The sequence below is a fragment of the Salvelinus alpinus genome, chromosome 14 (assembly GCF_045679555.1).
Source record: "Salvelinus alpinus chromosome 14, SLU_Salpinus.1, whole genome shotgun sequence".
Classification (NCBI taxonomy): Eukaryota; Metazoa; Chordata; class Actinopteri; order Salmoniformes; family Salmonidae; genus Salvelinus; species Salvelinus alpinus.
Window position 1 is genome coordinate 15,881,382 of NC_092099.1, and position 22,437 is coordinate 15,903,818.

The 22,437-nt window shown below is 42.0% G+C and overlaps 1 protein-coding gene across 2 annotated transcripts; it reads right to left on the bottom strand.

Annotated features, from left to right (window-relative positions):
• Positions 1-111: 111 nt before the first annotated feature.
• gtpbp8 (GTP binding protein 8) lies at positions 112-19,905 on the bottom strand. Of its 2 annotated transcripts, none has more exons than XM_071340656.1 (7): positions 19,727-19,902; positions 19,009-19,345; positions 8,348-8,446; positions 8,097-8,227; positions 6,940-7,039; positions 3,891-4,006; positions 112-1,596 (listed from the first exon to the last, which is right to left on the bottom strand). In XM_071340656.1, the coding sequence occupies exons 2-7, from the start codon at positions 19,324-19,326 to the stop codon at positions 1,506-1,508; spliced, it is 855 nt and encodes a 284-aa protein (XP_071196757.1). In that variant the 5' UTR covers positions 19,327-19,345; positions 19,727-19,902; the 3' UTR covers positions 112-1,505. The 2 variants fall into 2 exon arrangements, with proteins under 2 accessions (XP_071196757.1, XP_071196758.1); XM_071340657.1 differs by lacking the exon at positions 112-1,596 and adding an exon at positions 1,603-2,328 and having other exon boundaries at positions 19,727-19,905.
• Between the last annotated feature and the right edge of the window lie 2,532 nt (positions 19,906-22,437).

Consider the following 22,437-nt stretch of genomic DNA (forward strand, 5'->3'; position numbering starts at 1 on the left):
TTAATTCTGTCATTCATTAAATGCTAGGGGAAATGTTTAACAAAGTCTCCACCAGTAGCTTACTATATAGGACCCTTTAGGTCCAGAGTTCTACAACAACCAACACAAATGTTTCCTTTTATAGTTTTTATTACAAAATTAAAACAATCCATATTCCCATCACCATACAGTGCATTCAGAAAGTATTCAGACCCCTTCCCACATCTTGTTACGCCTTATTCTAAAATCGATTAAATAAAAACACATCAATCTACACAGAATGACAAAGTGAAAAAAAAGAAGTGTAGAAATGTTTACAAATGTATTAACAATGACAAACAGAAATACCTTATTTACATAACTAATTAGACCCTTTGCTATTATACTCTAAAATTGAGTTCAGGTGCATCCGGTTTCCATTGATCATCCTTGAGATGTTTCTACAAATTGATTGGAGTTCACCTGTGGTCAATTCAATTGGACAGGATTTGGAAAGGCACACAACCTGTCTATATAAGGTCCCACAGTTGACAGTGCATGTCAGAGCAAAAACCAAGCCATGAGGTCAAAGAAATTGTCCGTAGAGCTCTGAAACAGGATTGTGTCAAGGCACAGATCTGGAGAAGATTACTAAACAATTTCTGAACACAGTGGCCTACATTATTCGTAAATGGTAGAAGTTTGGAACCACCAAGACTCTCCCCAGAGCTGGCCGCACAGCAAAACTGAGCAATTGGGGGAGAAGGGCCTTGGTCAGGGAGGTTACCAAGAACCCGATGGTCACTCTGACAGAGCTCCAGAAATATAGGTGTGCCAAGCTTGTAGCGTCATACCCAAAAAGAATCGAGGCTGTAATCGCTGCCAAAGGGGCTTCAACAAAGTACTGAGTAAAGGGTCTTAAAACCTAAGTAAATGTGATAGTTACGTTTTTTTTTATTTGTAATAAATTTGCTAACATTTCTAAAAACCTGTTTTTGCTTTGTCATTATGGGGTATTGTGTGTAGATTGAGGAGGTAAAAAAACGACTGAATCCATAGAATAAGTCTAACGTAACAAAATGTGGAAAAAGTCAAGGGGTCTGAAAACTTTCCGAATGCACGGTATATACAGAAATAGCAGTCTGACTATAGTAAACAATGTACACAAACACTAAAGGTGAAGTGGCTCTATTGGGAAACTGTCTTCAGGTCAGCTTTTAGTTTGTCTCTGTTCCCAAGGTGAAAGTTCCCGTAGAATCACACAGTACCGTGTCCATAAGAAAGCACTTAGACAGTGGATTAGATCTCGGATCAGCTGTCTGCTTTGGTATAATGGTTTAGGGGTTAGAAGAGAAACACTGTAGCAGCACATGAGCCAAGTATAGCAACTGATCTCTGGTCAGTTTTGAAATCTGTCCACAATAGGCTACTGTATCAGTGGTGCGAGTGTTCATAGATTGAGTAAGTATGAGCTGATTCCAAAAGAAGTTATCAGTTGTGCTCCAGAGTGTGCAGTCAAAGAGAAGAGGTGGTTAACTGGTCTCAGATCAGCTTTGACAAGTGTCTCCCAGCTGAATGCTCCCGGTCACATGGGCAATGAAACAACGGAGCAGGTATATCCCCGAAAAATGGAGAGAACTGTCGATTAGGAGAAAGAGAGAGAGATCAATATATAGCTGCTTCAAATTTTTGAAGACAGCCAAACATATTTGCATGTATAGAATTGGCGAGGCCTGCTATACACAACACAGGACAGAGTAATGAAGTAGTTGTTAAAGTGAGAAAGTAGGTGTGCCTGCCTGTGAAGAACGACAGTTAACATATGTGTATGTACAGTTTACGAGCCATTATAACGGGGCCCTTCCGTGTTAGTAAATTAGTGCATTAGTGTGCTGGTATCTGTAGAGTAGCACTTCAGTGGGTCTGTTATCAGTTAGTTACTGGTGTGAGATATTCTTCCGACACTCAACCTTTATGGAATGTGCAGCCGGACATAACCCCTAAGACCTTGGCCGAGAGGCAGAGTGTGTGAGTGACAGTCAGTCACACTCTCTCTCACACACAGTCTGTCTCTCCTGCACACGGTCATTCCTCTCCCTCCAATTTCAATGACAGTGTGCAGTCAGGTCCGTGTGTGTGTGTATGCCCAACCATACGTGCGTGCCACTGCCACCATTATCTCGTCTTATCTGATCACTGGTAGCAATCTGACCCAATTAGATAGGTAGGTTTTATTTACACAAATGCATGTGTGCCGCAATGGTGCACTTTCACAGTTTTCAATAAAGAAAAGTGAACCTGCACTGCAGCTTACATAAGATAATATGTAAACTGCACTGTGACATAATCCAGTCTGTCCTTTCCCATCACCTAAAGAATTAGGAAGACAGGTTACAGTCAAACTACAGCACTAACTAATGGCATACTTTCTGGTTTACAGTGAAGGCAACAGAGATTTTACAATACAATATCACGGTACGGTGTGGTTGGCATGACGATGGAACTGAAGCATATCGTTCCATTATCTAAAAGGATGAACAAGAAATATCTGAGGTGATAGGCTATATACACGGAGTGTACAAAACATTAAGAACACCTTCCTAATATTGAGTATTGTACTGTAAGTCTGTATCCATTGATGTAATTAATGTTTTGTTGCATTTTTTTTATATTTACATAGGCTATTCATCTAAATACAGACTATACCAAACATCAAGAACCCCTTCCTAATATTGAGTTGCACCCCCTTTTGTCTTCAGAACAGCTTCAATTTGTCGTAGCATGGACTACAAGGTGTAGATGCTGGTCCATGTTGACTCCAATGCTTCCCACAGTTGTCATGTGTGCTGGATGTCCTTTGGGTGGAACACACATTCTTGATGCACACGGGAAACTGTTGAGCGCGAAAAACCCTGCAGCGTTCAAAAGGCACTTAAATCCTTTGTCTTGCCCATTCACCCTCTGAACGGCACACATTCACAATCCACGTCTTAATTGTCTCAAGGATTAAAAACGCTTCTTTAACCTGTCTCCTCTCCTTCAGCTACACTGATTGAAGTGGATTTAACAAGTGACATCAATAAGGGATCATGGCTATCACCTGGATTCACCTGGTCAGTCTGTGTCATGGAATGTTTTGTACACTCAGTGTGTATTTTGCATGTAAGCAGTCAGCCACACTTTCTTCCTGTAGACTACAACTCCATCTGTGATGACCTTGGTCTAGTCATGTGATTGCTACAATGACATGAGTGAAATGAGAGAGGGTGTGTCTGTCGGTCTTTTGCCAAATAAGTGTGACTGTGACTAACTCTTTATGTCCTTGAATATTGAGCAATAGTAATGGCTTCTTTTTGTAAGCACTAACTCCGCCATGGCTTGTTGGGCAAACCCTATGGGGAAAGGAATGGGGGTTTGAGGGTTTTTTGATAAATTCAGAAAACAAAAAGGTCTTAGGAGATCATAAATGCATCATAATTCCCAAAAAGTGACGTTAGCTGATAAAGACTATGTGATAAAAAATTACGTATAAGACAAGTATTTTTTATCAGAAATTGTTCACCAGCTAACGTCACTTTTTGGGAATTTTGAAGCATTTATGTAATCAAAACGAGCACATAAATGCTCCATAATTCCTAAAAAGGTCATTACCTCACAGAACAAAACGTTTAAGATCTCCTAAACCTGTGTTAACCTTACTTTCGGCATTTATCCCAAAACCCCACTCTATCCCCATTAATTTCCGACATAGGAATGGCCGAACGAACCAGAGGTAACACATTTTTTAGGACTATAAGGCGAGCTCTATAACGATGTGTGTGTAAATTTACATTCTGACATGGCAAGTTCACAGTGACAAGCCATCGGTCTAAAAAGAGAGATATATATGGTGCACAATTTACTGAAAATAGTAGGGTGTGTGGGTGACTCACCTGACCAGGAAGGGCTGTGGGAAGCAGCTAACAGTTTGTTTTATGGCATCCTGAAGTTGCAGCAGGTTAGTCAACAGCACCCCCTGGCGGCACTTATCGATCTTGGTCACCACAATCTGCATCACACACCAGACAAAACAAGAGTTTTACAAAGATGCCTCATTAACAAGTGCTGATAGGCTATACGATCATGAATGAATAAACAGGTTCTCATTGTGTGCTAGTCCAAATCAGACACTGTGTTCCCAATTCCCAAGCAAAATAAGCGGTTCTATGAGGAACAATAACTAACGTTTTCGGTCATCTTCTGGGTGGTTTAGGACACTATAAGCGGCAGGGGCTAGGCCTGTATTTTATTGGCAGTATGACGAGTGCATCCATTCATCCCATGTAAGTACATCAATGGGATAATTTTAATCTGACGTCAGTCCTTTAGTCTGTTGTGGCTCCACAAGGTGGACATAAACTTTATTTAAGATCCCGTTGACATAACTAAAATTATGTGGTCAAAGTGCTTAATAACCTGTTAGCTTTATTTAAGATCCCGTTGACATCATTTTAGTTATGTGGTCAAAAGTGCTTAATAACCTGATAGCATGAATAAATCACAGCTTCATGCATTAATCACAGGACAGGGCCAATCAATAATGGCCGGATCCAGGACTGCGGTTTTTAAATAGCTGAGTGGGACAAGTTAGAGCGTTCTACATGAATCTGCTCTCTACAGTGAGTGTGATGGAACATAACACACTAAGGAGGAGAGGGACAGAAAAGGCTTAAATGGCATGCAATGAAAATGGAGAACCTAGATTATAGTAAAATTCTGTAAACTTAACATACACAAGGACACAAAACAGAACACTGAGTTGTTTAACAATGCCATCATCCCATATATATATATATATATATATACACACACACACTTGAAGTTTACATACACTTAGGTTGGAGTCATTAAAACTCATTTTTCAACCACTCCACAAATTTCTTGTAAACAAACTATAGTTTTGGCAAGTCGGTTAGGACATCTACTTTGTGCATGACACAAGTACATTTTCCAACAATTGTTTACAGACAGATTATTTCACTGTATCACAATTCCAGTGGGTCAGAAGTTCACATACACTAAGTTGACTGTGCCTTTAAACAGCTTGGAAAATTCCAGAAAATTATGTCATGGCTTTAGAAGTTTCCGATAGGCTAAATGACATTTAAAATCAATTGGAGGTGTACCTGTGGATGTATTTCAAGGCCTACCTTCAAACCAAGTGCCTCTTTGCTTGACATCATGGGAAAATCAAAAAGAAACCAGCCAAGACCTCAGGGGGAAAAATTGTAGACTTCCACAAGTCTCATTCATCCTTGGGAGCAATTTCCAAATACCTGAAGGTACCACGTTCATCTGTACAAACAACAGTACGCAAGTATAAACACCATGGGACCACGCAGTCGTCATACTGCTCAGGAAAGAGACGCGTTCTGTCTCCTAGAGATGAACGTTCTTTGGTACGAAAAGTGCAAATCAATCCCGGAACAACAGCAAAGGACTTTGTGAAGATGCTGGAGGAAACAGGTACAAAAGTATTTATATCCACAGCCCCTGCTCCAAAACCGCCCATAAAAAAGCCAGACTACGGTTTACAACTGCACATGGGGACAAAGATCGTACTTTTTGGAGAATTGTCCTCTGGTCTGATGAAACAAAAATAGAACTGTTTGGCCATAATGGCCATCATTATGTTTGGAGGAAAAAGGGGGATGCTAGCACAACCATGAAGCACGGGGGTGGCAGCATCAGGTTGTGGGGGTGCTTAGCTGCAGGAGGGACTGGTGCACTTCAGAAAATAGATGGCATCATGAGGGAGGGAAATTATGTGGATATATTGAAGCAGCATCTCAAGACATCAGTCAGGACAATGACCCCAAGCATACTTCCAAAGTTGTGGCAAAATGGCTTAAGAACAACAAAATCAAGGTATTGGAGTGGCCATAACAAAGCCCTGACCTCAATCCTATAGAAAATTTGTGGGCAGAACTGAAAAAGCGTGTGCGAGCAAGGAGGCCTACAAACCTGACTAAGTTACACCAGCTCTGTCAGGAGTAATGGGCCAAAATTCACACCTTATTGTGGGAAGCTGGTGGAAGGCTACCCGAAACATTTGACCCAAGTTAAACAATTTAAAAACAATTCTACCTAATACTAATTGAGTGTATGTAAACTTCTGACCCACTGGGAATGTGATGAAAGAAATAAAAGCTGAAATAAATCCTTATACTATTATTCTGACATTTCACATTCTTAAAATAAAGTGGTGATCCTAACTGACCTAAGACAGGGAATTTTTACTAAGATTAAATGTCAGGAATGTGAAAAACTGAGTTTAAATGTATTTGGCTAAGGTGTATGTAAACTTTCCACTTCAACTGTATATGTGTGTATATATATATATATATGTGATATAATAATTTGTATGTTTAAGATAATGACTAAAGTATTCCACCCTGAAACCATATAATTGAATGAAATGTGTTAGTCATAATCCAATAATGTGTGTGTGTAAAACAAGTTAAGACTAAAACATTGTGTTACTATTTAGCAATAAGAGAAATGTATAGTTGAGACATCAAAGGACAACTGAACTGTCTACAGACGACCTTGTGATAACTCTGAAACCAATAACAGGAAAGAGGCCTCCCCAACCTAGGTAGGGGAGTAACTGTTAGAAATGGCTAGGCTTGCAGAAGATAATGAGATGTGTTAGTATAGTGGAAAAATACAGACAATCTGAGCAGGGAGTAGCCTATGACAGGAACGTGTGTGTATATAAGATGGGCTCTGAACTTGAGAGGGCAGAGCGCTCTCTGAATAAAGTATTGATCTATTGCAGAATCTGAGACTTTGTCTAATTCTTTATTAACCGGAGATTTACGACCTCTGGGAAATAGACAAAGCTTGAGTGATAGTTGAGTTCAACCATTGAGATAGCAAAATTCTCGTGACAATATGTATATATATTCTATTAAAACAGAGGCTAGAGGTTAATCTCACCACGTAAGGCCGACTGAACTCTTCACACATCTCCAGGGCGATCATATCTGCCTCCTGTAGCCCAACACTGCCGTCCACCAATAGGAAGGTCCTTACCAGACTGATAGAAATGTAACACAGCAGAGGAAAGCATGATCATGTTACACAAACAGACAAATGCATTCGATCTACATCAACTCTCCAACCCTGCTCCTTGAGAGTTACCGTCCTGTTGGTTATCTAGCACACCCAATTCTAATAATTAGCTGGTTGATAAGCTGAATCAGGTTTAGTTACAACTGGGATTGGATCGCAAACCTACAGGAGGGTAGCTCTCCAGGAACTGGGTTGGAGAGCCCTGATCTACACTGAACAAAAATAGAAATGCAACATGTCAAGTGTTGGTCCCATGTTTCATGAGCTGAAATACAAAATACCAGATTTTTTCCATACACACAATAGGTTTTTCTTTCAAATTTTGTATACAAATGTATTTACATTCATATTAGTGAGCATTTCTCATTTGGCAAGATAATCCATCCACCTGACAGTAGTGGCATATCAATAAACGGATTAAACAGCATGATCATTACAAAGGTGCACCTTGTGCTGGGGACAATAAAAGGCACCTTTAAAATGTGCAGTTTTGTCACAACACAATGCCACAGATGTCTCAAGTTTTGAGGCAGGAATGTCCACTAGAGCGGTTGCCAGAGAATTTAATGTTAATTTGTCAACCATAAGCTGCCTCCAACGTCATTTTAGAGAATTTGGCAACCGGCCTCACAACCGCAGCCCACGTGTTACCACGACAGCCCAGGATCTCCACATCCGACTTCTTCACCTGCGAGATCGTCTGAGGGGTGGGGGAGGTGCTCAGGAGTATTTTTGTCTGTAATAAAGCCCTTTTGTGGGGAAAAACTCATTCAGATTGTCTGGACCTGGCTCCCCAGTGGGTGGGCCTATGCACCCCACCCCGGCACCCCTGCCCAGTCATGTGATTTTCATAGATTAGGGCCTAATGAATTCATTTAAATTGACTGATTTCCTCATATGAACTGTAACTCAGTAAAATATTAGAACATGTTACATGTTGCGTGTAGATTTTTGTTCAGTGTACTTACTGTACATTGATTGACAGCCACATAATGTAAAGCTAAAACATCCCGAAGACCTACTTTTTTCTTGAACCCAGATAGTGCTCCACCATCTCCACAAAGTCCTTGGGAGCCCTGTATCCATAACCAGGCATGTCCACCATGGTGAAAGCTTTGCCCACTTTGAAAAAGTTCATCTTCTTGGTATGGCCCTGAGAGAGAGTGGATAAAATGCCAGGTAGTGAAAGTACCTTAGAGAATGTATGGAATGAGACAGAGCGATAACACAATGTAGGACCCCCCCAATAAACAACAGATCTTAGTTTACTCACGGGTGTTTTGGAGACTCTAATTTCTACGTCAGGAGCCAGGGAGAACAGAGCTTTGATGAGAGACGACTTCCCCACATTACTCCTGCCGATGAAACACACCTGGCAAGGCACACACAATCACCATGATCAATATTACAACACATCAACAAACATCCAAAAGGGTGTAAGGACCTTAACAACAAGCTGACCAAATTGAAAATATGAATATACTACCGTTCAAAAGTTTGGGGTCACTTAGAAATGTCCTTGTTTTTGAAAGAAAAGTTTTGTTTCTGGCCATTTTGAGCCTGTAATCGAACCCACAAATGCTGATGCTCCAGATACTCAACTAGTCTAAAGAAAGACCGTTTTATTGCTTCTTTAAATCAGCACAACCGTTTTCAGCTGTGCTAACATCATTGCAAAAGTGTTTTCTAATGATCAATTAGCCTTTTAAAATTATAAACTTGGATTAGCTAACACAATGTGCCATTGGAACACAGGAGTGATGGTTGCTGATAATGGGCCTCTGTACGCCTATGTAGATATTCCATTCAAAATCAGCCGTTTCCAGCTACAATAGTCATTTACAACAATAACAATGTCTACACTGTATTTCTGATCAATTTGATGTTATTATAAAATGGACCAAAAAAAAGTGCTTTTCTTTCAAAAACAAGGACATTTCTAAGTGACCCCAAACTTTTGAACGGTAGTGTGTATATATACATTAAAAATATATAGTTTTTTTTGTATTATCACTTTGAAGTTAAAGCTTAGTGTGCGTAGATATTCAAAAACTAGATAAGTTCACCTTAAAGTGTTTATATTCTGCGATGCTGAGCACACTGCTTTGGGTTTGCAACTGTGTGTTGCCAGCCATGATATAAAATCAGTCATTTGTAGAGATATGACAGTGTGCTACTGTAATATCCTGGAGTCCCAGCGGACAATCAGAGCTACTGGAGCCATCTGTCTCTGACACAAGATGGAGTCTGTCTGACACAAGATGGATGCAGAGAGCCGCTCCCCCATGTTGCCGGGGGATAAATCACACTGACAGGGGAGAGGTGGTGAGCCGAGCGGTAACTAAAACCACGTGTCTCACAATCACTGAACCCTCTGGCTCTGCACCACTCCTCTCTCCAAACATCTTTCCATTTGGCACTGCGGGGAAGAATCTAGGTTAAAGTCCTGGTCTGACTGAGGTTACATGAATACATTTCAGAATTCTGTTAAATTAATAAGCCATGGCCAATGTTCTCTTCATTCCATTCTTATAAGCATAAGAGCATGAAGGAGGGGGCGAGCGTTAATCTGCCCATTCCACACACTTAGTCATCCCCCCAGTCTTCCACCCACCCACGCATGTTCCCCCACACACACCAGACCTGGGTTCAAATACATGTGTATTTTAATATTTGTTATATAATATAGTTTTTCTCCTGTGTATTTTAGTATTTTCACAGACAAAACTATTTTATGTATGTAAGTACAGTACCAGTCAAATATTTTGGCACATCTACTCATTCAAGGGTTTGTCTCTATTTTTACTATTTTCTACATTGTAGAATAATAGTGAAGACATCAACACTATGAAATAACACATATGGAATCATGTAGTAACCAAAAAAAGTGTTAAATATATATATTTTATATTCTTCAAAGTAGCCACCCTTTGCCTTTGACAGCTTTGCACACGCTTGGCATTCTCTCAACCAGCTTTACGAGGTAGTCACCTGGAATGCATCTCAATTAACAGGTGTGCCTTGAAAGATGTTCCACAAATCAACTTTTTTCTTAATGCGTTTCAGCCAATCAGTTGTGTTGTGACAAGGTAGGGGTGGTATACAGAAGACAGCCCTATTTGGTAAAAGACCAAGTCCATATTATGGCAAGAACAGCTCAGATAAGCAAAGAGAAAAGACAGTCCATCATTACTTGAAAACATGAAGGTGAGTCAATCTAGAAAGTTTCAGGAACTTTCAAAGTTTCTTCAAGTGCAGCCGCAAAAACAATCAATCGCTACGACGAAACTGCCTCTCATGAGGACTACCACAGGAAAGAAAGACCTAGAGTTACATCTGCTGCAGAAGACAAGTTCATTAGAGTTACCAGCCTCAGCAATTGCAGCCCAAATAAATGCTTTACAGAGTTCAAGTAACAGACACATCTCAACATCAACTATTCAGAGGAGACTGCGTGAATCAGGCCTTCATGGTCGAATTGTAGAATGGCGCAGGAGGGGATGGCTGACGTTTTAAGTGCTCCTAACCAACTGTGCTATTTTGTTCGCTTTTTTTTTTTAGTTGTTCACAACTTATTTTATACATAATGTTGCTGCTAACGTCTCTTATGATCCAAAATAACTTTTGGACATCAGAACAGCGATTACTCACCTTGAACTGGAAGAAGCTTTTTCCTTTAACGAGTCAGACGCAAAGAATATACTGCTTTCTCGAGAACAGGCCCAAATCCCTGTCATTTGCGTGAAGAAAAGATGGAGAAAAAGGGGGCGGAGGTCGGGTTGCCTTCTGAGAATTTGTAGGAGAACGAGTAAACCCCCACTGCCATCAGTTCTATTGGCCAACGTACAAGCATTGAAATATAAAATCGAGATTATCCAACCAACGAGACATTAAACTCTGTAATAGCTTATGTTTCACAAGTCGTGGCTGAACGACAACGCGGATAATATAAAGCTGGCGGGATTTCCCATGCACCGGCAGGACAGAGAAACTACGTCTGGTAAGACGAGGGGTGGGGGTGTGTTTCTATTTTTCAATAACAGCTGGTGCGCGATGTCTAATATTAAAGCAGTCTCAAGGTATTGCTCGCCTGAAGTAGAGAACCTTATGATAAGCTATAGACCACACTATCTGTATTATTTGTAGCGGTCTATTTACCACCACAAACCGATGCTGGAACTAAGACAGCACTCAAACAACTGTATAAGGCCATAAGCAAACAAGGAAGTGCTCATCCAGAAGTTGCGCACCTAGTGGCCAGGGACTTTACTGCAGGCAAACTTAAATCCGTTTTACCTAATTTCTACCGGCATGTCAAATGTGTCATCAGAGAGAAGAAAATAAAAAAATCTCTGGACCACCTTTACTACACACACACACACGTGTACAAAGCTCCCCTTCACCCTCCATTTGGCAAATCTGACCATAATTCTATCCTCCAGATTCCTGCTTACAAGCAAAAACTAAAGCAGGAAGAACCAGTGACTCGGTCAATACGGAAGTGGTCAGATGACGCAGATGCTACGCTACAGGACAGTTTTGCTCGCACAGACTGGAATATGTTCCGGGATTCATCCAATGGCATTGAGGAGTGTTAGAACCTAATTCTCAGAGTGAGTAAAATAAAAAAAATAAAAACCTCTACGGACACTATGAAAGCTTAACCAAGTTTATTCTACCCAGATGATCAATACAGCTGCATTAGACAAAACATGTTTCCACCACCACAAGTATATACAGTGGGGAGAACAAGTATTTGATACACTGCCGATTTTGCAGGTTTTCCTACTTACAAAGCATGTAGAGGTCTGTAATTTTTTTATCATAGGTACACTTCAACTGTGAGAGACGGAATCTAAAACAAAAATCCAGAAAATCACATTGTATGATTTTTAAGTAATTAATTAGCATTTTATTGCATGACATAAGTATTTGATACATCAGAAAAGCAGAACTTAATATTTGGTACAGAAACCTTTGTTTGCAATTACAGAGATCATACGTTTCCTGTAGTTCTTGACCAGGTTTGCACACACTGCAGCAGGGATTTTGGCCCACTCCTCCATACAGACCTTCTCCAGATCCTTCGGGTTTCGGGGCTGTCGCTGGGAAATATGGACTTTCAGCTCCCTTCAAAGATTTTCTATTGGGTTCAGGTCTGGAGACTGGCTAGGCCACTCCAGGACCTTGAGATGCTTCTTACGGAGCCACTCCTTACTTGCCCTGGCTGTGTGTTTCGGGTCGGTGTCATGCTGGAAGACCCAGCCACGACCCATCTTCAATGCTCTTACTGAGGGAAGGATGTTGTTGGCCAAGATCTCACGATACATGGCCCCATCCATCCTCCCCTCAATACAGTGCAGTCGTCCTGTCCCCTTTGCAGAAAAGCATCCCCAAAGAATGATGTTTCCACCTCCATGCTTCACGGTTGGGATGGTGTTCTTGGGGTGGTGTTCTTGCATGATTATAAATATTTTTAGTAATATTTTGCGCCCTGCAATTCAGCGGTTGTTTAGGAAAATGATCCCGTAAAAGGGATCCGTAGCACAGAGAAGTTAAGAAAGGCATTGATGTTAATGGTTAGGTACATTCGTGCAGCGATTGTGCTTTTTTCGCAAATGCGCTTTTGTTAAATCATCCCCCATTTGGCAAAGTTGGCTGTCTTTGTTAGGAAGAAATGGACTTCACACAGTTCGCAACGAGCCAGGTGGCCCAACCTGCTGCATATACCCTGACTCTGTTGCACAGAACGCAAGAGAAGTGACACAATTTCCCTAGTTAAAAGAAATTCATGTTAGCAGGCAATATTTTCTAAATATGCAGGTTTAAAAATATATACTTGTGTATTGATTTTAAGAAAGGCGTTGATGTTTATGGTTAGGTACACATTGGTTGCACCACAGTGCTTTTTTCGCGAATGCGCTTGTTTATTTCACCCGTTTGGCGAAGTAGGCTGTGATTCAATGATAAATTAACAGGCACCGCATCGATTATATGCAACGCAGGACAAGCTAGATAAACTAGTAATATCATCAACCATGTGTAGTTAACTAGTGATTATGTTAAGATTGATTGTTTTTTTATAAGCTACGTTTAACACTAGCTAGCACCTTACCTTGGCTCCTTGCTGCACTCGCATAACAAGTAGTCAGCCTGCCACGCAGTCTCCTCGTGGAGCTCAATGTAATCGGCCATGATCAGTGTCCAAAAATACCGATTGTAATGAAAACTCGGCCCTAATTAAAATCGGCCATTCCGATTAATCGGTCGACCTCTAGTACGTACATATCCCAACCAGAAGCCATGGATTACAGGCAACATCCGCATCAAGTTAAAGGCTAGAGCTCCCGCTTTCAAGGAGCGGAACACTAATCCGGATACTTTAAAAAAATCCCGCTATGCCCTCAGACGAACCATCAAACAAGCAAAGCGTCAATATAGGATTAAGATTGAATCCTACTACACCGGCTCTGACGCTTGACAGATGTGGCAGGGCTTAAACTATTAGACTACAAAAGGGAAACCCAGACGCGAGCTGCCCAGTGACGCAAACCTACGAGACGAGCTAAATGCCTTTTATGCTCGCTTCGAGGCAGGCAAAACTGAAGCAAGCATGAGAGCACCAGCTGTTCTAAATGACTGTGTGTTAACGCTCTCGGTAGCCGATGTGAGCAAGACCTTTAAACAGTTCAAAATTCACAAAGCCGCGGGGCCAGACAGATTACCAGGACATGTACTCAAAGCATGTGTGGACCAACTGGCAAGTGTCTTCACTGACATTTAACCTCTCCCTGACAGAGTATGTAATACCTACATGTTTCAAGCAGACCACCATGGTCCCTTTGCCCACGGATGTTAAGGTAACCGTGTGGCTCAGTGTGGCTCAGTTGGTAGAGCATGGCGCTTGCAACGCCAGGGTTGTGGGTTCATTCCCCACGGGGGGACCAGGATGAATATGTATGAACTTTCCAATTTGTAAGTCGCTCTGGATAAGAGCGTCTGCTAAATTACCTTTTAAAAAATGTAAAAAAAAAAAAATGTAACCTGCCTAAATGATTACCGCCCCGTAGCACTCACGTCGGTAGCCATGAAGAGCTTTGAAAGGCTGGACATGGCTCACAACAGCATCCTTCCGGACACCCTAGACCCACTAAAATTCACATACCGCCCCAACAGATCCACAGATGACGCAATCTCAATCGCACTCCACACTGCCCTTTCTCACCTGGACATAAGAAACACCTATGTGAGAATGCTGTTCATTGACTACAACTCAGCATTTAACACCATAGTGCCCACAAAGCTCATCACTAAGCTAAGGACCTTGGGACTAAACACCTCCCTCTGCAACTGGATCCTGGACTTCCTGACAGGCCACCCCTAGATCTGCCATGCTGACCCTCAACACTGGGGCCCTTCAGGGGTGTGTACTTAGTCCCCTCCTGTACTCCCTGTTCACCCACGACTGCATGGCCAAAAACGACTCCAACACCATCATTAAGTTTGCTGACGACACAACAGTGGTAAGCCTGATCACCGACAACAGTGAGAGCCTATAGCGAGGAGGTCAGAGACCTGGCAGTGTGGTGCCAGGACAACCTCTCCCTCAATGTGTGCAAAACAAAATAGCATATCGTGGACTACAGGAAAAGGTGGGCCGAACAGGCCCCCATTAACATCACAGCTGTAGTGGAGCAGGTTGAGAGCTTCAAGTTCCTTGGTGTCCACATCACCAACGAACTATCATGGTCCAAACACACCAAGACAGTCGTGAAGAGGGCACGACAACACATTTTCCACCTCAGGAGACTGAAAAGATTTGGCATGGGTCCCCAGATCCTCAAAAAGGTATACAGCTGCACCAGAGAGCATCCTGACCGGTTGCGTCACCGCCTAGTATGGAAACTGCTCGGCATCTGACCGTAAGGCACTACAGAGTGTAGTGCGTACGGCCCAGTACATCACTGGGGCCAAGCTTCCTGCCATCCAGGACCTATATACTAGGCGGCGTCAGAGGAAAGCCCCCCAAAAAATGGTCAGACTCCAGTTACCCAAGTTATGGACTGTTCTCTCTGCTACCGCACAGCAAGCGGTACCGGAACACCAAGTCTAGGAACAAAAGGCTCCTTAGCAGCTTCTACCCCCAAGCCATAAGACTGCTGAACAATTAATCAAAGGGCCACCGGACTATTGACATTGCTGCCCCCTGGTGACACCGTCATTGATTTATTTAGAATTCAAGGCACACTTAACCAGCATGGCTACCACAGCATTCTGCAGCGATACGCCATCCCATCTGGTTTGCACTTAGAATAGACTGACGAGTTTCAGAAGAAAGTTCTTTGTTTCTGGCCTTTTTGAGCCTGTAATCGAACCCACAAATGCTGATGCTCCAGATACTCAACGTCTAAAGAAGGCCAGTTTTACTGCTTCTTTAATTAGCACAACAGTTTTCAGCTGTGTTAACATAATTGCAAAAGGGTTTTCTAATGATCAATTAGCCTTTAAAATGATCAACTTGGATTAGCTAACATGCCATTGGAAAACAGGAGTGATGGTTGCTGATAATGGGCCTCTGTACACCTATGTAGATATTCCATTAAAAAAAAAAAAGTTTCCAGCTACAATAGTCATTTACTATTTCATAAAATAAAATTGTACTTGTCACATGCGCCAAATACAACAGGTGTAGGCCTTACCGTGAAATGCTTACTTACAAGCCCTTAACTCTTTCTTCAACCACAGTGTTGGTTAAGAAAATATTTACTAAATAAAACTAAAGTAAAAATACTAATAAAAAGTAACACAATAAAAAATAACGAGACTATATACAGGGGGTAATGGTACCGAGCCAATATGCTGGGGCAAAGATTAGTTGAGATATTTTGTACATGTAGGTAGGGGTAAAGTAACTATGCATAGAAAATAAACAACGAGTAGCAGCAGTGTAAATAGTGTCTATGTAAATAGTTCAGTTGGCTATTTGATTAATTGTTCAGCAGTATTATGGCTTGGGGTAGAAGCTGTTAAGGAGCCTTTTGGTCCTAGACTTGGCGCTCCGGTACTGTTTGCAGTGTGGTAACAGAGAGAACAATCTATGACTTGGGTGACTGGAGCCTGACAATTTTTGGGGCCTTCCTCTGACACCGCCTTGTATAGAGGTCCTGGATGGCAGGAAGCTTGACCTCAGTGATGTACTGGGCCGTACGCACTACCCTCTGTAGAGCCTTGTGGTCGGAGGCCGAGCAGTTGCCATACCAGGCAGTGATGCAACCAGTCAGGATGCTCTCGATGGTGCAGCTCTATAACTTTTTGAGGATCTGAGGACACGCAAAATCTTTTCAGTCTCCTGAGGCTTTGTGGTGCCCGCTTCACGACTGTCTTGGTGTGTTTGGACCATGATAGTTTGTTGGTGATGTGGACACCAAGGAACTTGAAGCTCTCAACCTGCTCCACTATAGCCCCGTCGATGAGAATGGTCCATTTCCTGTTGTCCACAATTATCTCCTTTGTCTTGATCACATTGAGGGAGAGGTTGTCTTGGTTGTTGATCCTGAAACAAAGTTTACCAGCACAACACAGGATGTGTCACACAGTGAGCCAACACCACCAGAGAAGAAGAATCGATTGGGCACACTGTTTGCTTTCATGTAACAACAAAGCTTGGCTGCATGAAACTGCATGAAACACCAAAGAAAACCGAGTAGCTCAATTTGGGCTCCCGAGTGGCGCAGAAGTCTAAGGCACTGCATCTCAGTGCAAGAGGTGTCACTACAGACACCCTAGTTCGAATCCAGGCTGTGTCACAACTGGCCGTGATTGGGAGTCCCATAGAGTGGCGCACAATTGTCCCAGCGTCGTCCGGGTTTGGCCGGTGTAGGTTCAAATAAGAATTTGTTATTAACTGACTTGCCTAGTTAAATATTTTTTTATTTATTAAATACCTCATGACCCCATATATTCTACCAACTACTGATCCTCTGGGACACACACAGTCAAACATATCCAACACTGAGCAGAATTGCTGTTGAGTACATACAGTTGAAGTCGGAAGTTTACATACACTTTAGCCAAATACATTTAAACTCCGTTTCACAGTTCCTGACATTTAATCCTAGTAAAAATTCCCTATCTTAGGTCAGTTAGGATCATCACTTTATTTTAAGAACGAGAAATGTCTGAATAATAGTAGAGAGAATGATTGATTTCAGCTTTTATTTATTTCATAACATTCCCAGTGGGTCAGAAGTTTATTAGTATTTGGAAGCATTGCCTTTAAAATGGTTTAACTTGGGTCAAACGTTTTTGGTAGCCTTCCCACAATAAGTTGGGTGAATTTTGGCCCATTACTCCTGACAGAGCTGGTGTAACTGAGTCAGGTTTGTAGGCCTCCTTGCTCCCACGCGCTTTTTCAGTTCTGCCCACACATTTTCTATAGGATTGAGGTCAGGGCTTTGGGATGGCCACTCCAATACCTTGACTTTGTTGTCCTTAAGCCATTTTGTCACAATTTGAAAGTATGCTTGGGGTCATTGTCCATTTGGAAGACCCATTTGCGACCAAGCTTTAACTTCCTGACTGATGTCTTGAGCTGTTGCATCAATATATCCACATCAATTTCCTCCCTCATGATGCCATCTATTTTCTGAAGTGCACCAGTCCCTCCTGCAGCAAAGCACCCCCACAACATGATGCTGCCACCCCCATGCGTCACGGTTGGGATGGTGTTCTTCGGCTTGCAAGCCTCCCCCTTTCTCCTCCAAGCATAACGATGGTCATTATGGCCAAACAGTTCAATTTTTGTTTCATCAGACCAGAGGACATTTCTCCAAAAAGTACGATCTTTGTCCCCATGTGCAGTTGCAAACCGTAGTCTGGCTTTTTTTATGGCGGTTTTGGAGCAGTCGTTTCCTCCTTGCTGAGCGACCTTTCAGGTTATGTCGAGATAGGACTCGTTTTACTGTAGATATAGATACTTGTGTAACCATTTCCTCCAGCATCGTCACAAGGTCCTTTGCTGTCGTTCTGAGATTGATTTGCACTTTTCGCACCAGAGTACGTTCATCTCCAGGAGACAGAATGTGTCTCCTTCCTGAGCGGTATGACGGCTACATGGTCCCGTGGTGTTTATACTTGCATACTATTGTTTGTACAGATGAATGTGGTACCTTCAGGTGTTTGGAAATTGCTCCCAAGGATGAACCAGACTTGTGGAGTTCTACAATTTATTTTTCTGAGGTCTTTTGATTTTCCCATGATGTCAAGCAAAGAGGCACTAAGTTTGAAGATAGGCTAATAGGCATAATTTGAGTCAATTGGAGGTGTACATGTGGATGTATTTCAAGGCCTATCAGAATCTTCTAAAGCCTTAACAGCTTGAAAAATGTCAGAAAATGATGTCTAGAGGCACAGTCAACTTAGTGCATGTAAACTTGTGACCCACTGGAATTGTGATACAGTGAATTATAAGTGAAATAATCTGTATGTAAACAATGGATGGAAAAATTACTTGTGTCATGCACAAAGTAGATGTCCTAACCAACTTGCCAAAACTATAGTTTGTTAACAAGAAATGTGTGGAGTGGTTGAAAAACAAGTTTTAGTGACTCCAACCTAAGTGTATGTAAACTTCCGACTTCAACTGTACATGTGCATTCTCTGCAGTTGTGGAGTGGCTTTTCCAACATTGGAGGGCGTATCTTCAGACCAGATTGCTGCTCCATGTCTGACAAGCTTTTTGAAAGCCTGATGTTTTTTTTAAATGTAACAATAGCATCTTTCACCTTTGAGACACCAATGTTAAATTTAAGCTGCATATTGTGATCTAAAAGTGAAATAAGACCTAGCCTATACAAGTGTTTTTATTTCAAATCAAACTACTATGTACATTCACAACTATTTTAACATACATCCAACACACATCCCTCCACCTACCTCGGCCTGGTTCTGTGAGGGTGCGTGTTCCATCCTCACGGCAGAGGTGTGGTAATCAATCTTGTGTGAGGAGGACGGGGAGAAGAGTTTCTCTGCCTTGGTTATGTCCTCCACACTGGGCTGGAAGAGCTGGAAGTTGCCCCTATCCACTGAACAAGCCAAGTGGGGCTCCAGCTCACTGAAGGGGAACAGCAGGCCCCGGAGCTTCCTCTGGGGGAGCAGGGAGGCTTGATGGAAAGAAGCCAGATTGTGGGCACCCTGCTGGGATGCAGTCCAAAATCCAGTCCCTGGCTTTAGCCATAGCCTCCTGCAGAACATCTTTTGTTTGATGTGTGAGCTGCAAAGGTATCATGTGTTATAGGTTATATCTGTGTATTTCTTTATATAGTAACAATTGTTGGTTGACTGTTTTCGAATACCACTATGCACCGCCCTCACACAAGTGTAGGCAATTGTCATTATCACCTAAGCACTTTAATAATAATAAAATGGGTTTGGCACATCTCTTGATGCTCTGATAAAGTCACAACTGTCGGAACGCGTTTGCCTCTAAATGTGAAATGAGGTGACGTCTTTTTTAAAATATTGTGTACTGTTTGCAGTGTTCATGAACTTGGGATTTAATGGGTAGGTTAACAAATGACATGGCTATTATTACATTTTATGGCAACTAGCTAGCTATCTGTTTACTTCGCAATTCTTAATTAATTAAACTTACCCAATGACTTGCTGAAATACTACGCCAATAATTCCTGCGCGTTTAAATGTGACAATACATATATTGATGAAATTACGAAGAGAAGATGCATTGTTAGCCGTACATTTTCTAGTCAACGTCCTCCATGTTTGATTTTTAATGGTTACATTGAAACGCAACCGGCAGACACAAGTTGACATGATTGTAGTTCCGCCTTAAAATTCATCCTCTCCATTCTCGAAGTCTTTTTCTTCTTCGATGAGGTTTAAAGGCGGTTAGCATCTACTAAATATTGCATTACCGCCACCTACTAGACTGGAGTGGAACTCCCTTATACTTTGCTTGAAAAAAATAAATATATAAACAAATACCCTACAATCTAACACTACACTCACACAAAAATAAAAATAACACCACCCTACTCCACTATTTAAATCTATTTAGTCCTACCTCAGGCCAACAACCTGAAAGGATGGGATTCCACCACTTAACACACCCTGTAACTCTTCTGATGTTAAGTCTCGCACACCAAATACCTCTCTGCAGCTACCACCACAACCTCCATGTTCTGTGACCTACATTCTATCCCTGCAGTACAGTTAATAACCATTGCTATAAATGCTAAAAATCCAATCTTACTGAAACATATATCACTTGTTGGCCTATCCCTCTGTACTGGTACAGATCTACTACCACACCACTCCTCTCAGGATCCCTCCCCCTTGACCTATCTTCCCCTACTTTCCCCAATGCTACACATTCCTTTGTCTCATGGCCTTCGGCACACTTCTCACACCTAGGAACCTCCCTTCTACACACTGCTGCCACATGCCCATAAGCTTGACACGTGTAACAACGTAATGTATTCGGCACAAGAGCTCGTACAGGATAACTTATACCCTAACATCACTATGTCGGACAAACATCAAAACTCAAAAGAACAGACAATGACTCTTCTGTTTCACCACTCTTGCCCCCATTCGTTTAATGCAGAGCGCCTTCTCCTTCTGACCAGCAGAAACACAAACAATTATCACAAGACCACTTCTGGTTAACCTCAATGATTCCACAGCTCCCAACTCTGTTTTCACCCACCCTGAAACCATAAATGGATCAGCGAAAAGGCAAGGGTCCACTTTTTCTAAAAACTTCACTCCTACCGTCAAACTCATCTTTATCCTGACCCTCGGTGCAAGCCTCGGGCTCCGAGAACTTCACCACACCTACCAACTCCCATACTTCGATCTCATTCACTTCCATTTCTCCTCCTGTCTTCAGCTCACTCTGCTTACACTTACATTCTTCTTTAACAAGCCTTCTCCCCTTTTTCTAAATTTTTAACCGACTCAAGCTCACCCTCTTCCTCCATCTCTTAGACCTCCTCTGCCTCTCTTTTTCCCTCCATTCCTCCTCCATATTCCAAGTATACGTCTCCTTATGATAATACTGCACTTCTCCTGACATACATCTTGTTCTTGCCTTCTCAAGGGACGCCATTTAACCGGCTGTCACAATCTCCGTACAATCAGCACGAACCCCTCGGGATGTAGCGCTCAACAGTGCATCCCACTTATGAAGCAGCTGCTTCATCTTTATCAAATCAAATCAAGTTTATTTTATATAGCCCTTCGTACATCAGCTAATATCTCGAAGTGCTGTACAGAAACCCAGCCTAAAACCCCAAACAGCAAGCAATGCAGGTGTAGAAGCACGGTGGCTGGGAAAAACTCCCTAGAAAGGCCAAAACCTAGGAAGAAACCTAGAGAGGAACCAGGCTATGAGGGGTGGCCAGTCCTCTTATGGCTGTGCCGGGTGGAGATTATAACAGAACATGGCCAAGATGTTCAAAATGTTCATAAATGACCAGCATGGTCAAATAATAATAATATGTTCTTCTTTATCAAAAGCTACCGCAATGCTTTTCCATTTCAAGCAAGTGTGCTCTTCCAACCACCATCCACCGTCTGAAATCCCTGTCAGCATTGAGTTTCTGCATGAACAGTTATTTCTCACTTCATGTTACTCATATATATTGTTGATGTAGTCCTAAAAAATGCCTCAGCATTAGGCTCCCCAAAAATGTATAGATTATTTACAGTTAGTTACTCTAGCCACAATGCTTTTTTTTTTGCAATTTACACACAATACCCCATAATGACAAAGCGAAAACATTGTTATTTTTGCAAATGTATTATTAATAAAAAACAAATACTTTATTTACATAAGTATTCAGACCCTTTGCTATGAGACTCGAAATTGAGCTCAGGTGCATCCTGTTTCCATTGATCATCCTTGATATTTCTACTTGATTGGAGTCCACCTGTGGTAAATTAAATTGATTGGACATGATTTGGAAAGGCACACACTTGTCTATATAAGGTCCCACAGTTGACAGTGCATGTCAGAGCAAAAACCAAGCCATGAGGTCGAAGGAATTGTCCATAGAACTCCGAGACAGATTGTGTCGAGGCACAAAATTCTGTAGCATTGATGGTCCCCAAGAACACAGTGGCCTTCATTTTACTTAAATGGAAGAAGTTTGGAACCACCAAGACTCTTCCTAGAGCTGGCCAAACTGAGCAATCGGCAGGGAAGGTCCTTGGTCAGGGAGGTGACCAAGAACCCGATGGTTACTCTGACAGCGCTCTAGAGTTCCTCTGTGGAGATGGGAGAACCTTCCAGAAGGACAACCATCTCTGCAGCACTCCACCAATCAGGCCTTTATGGTAGAG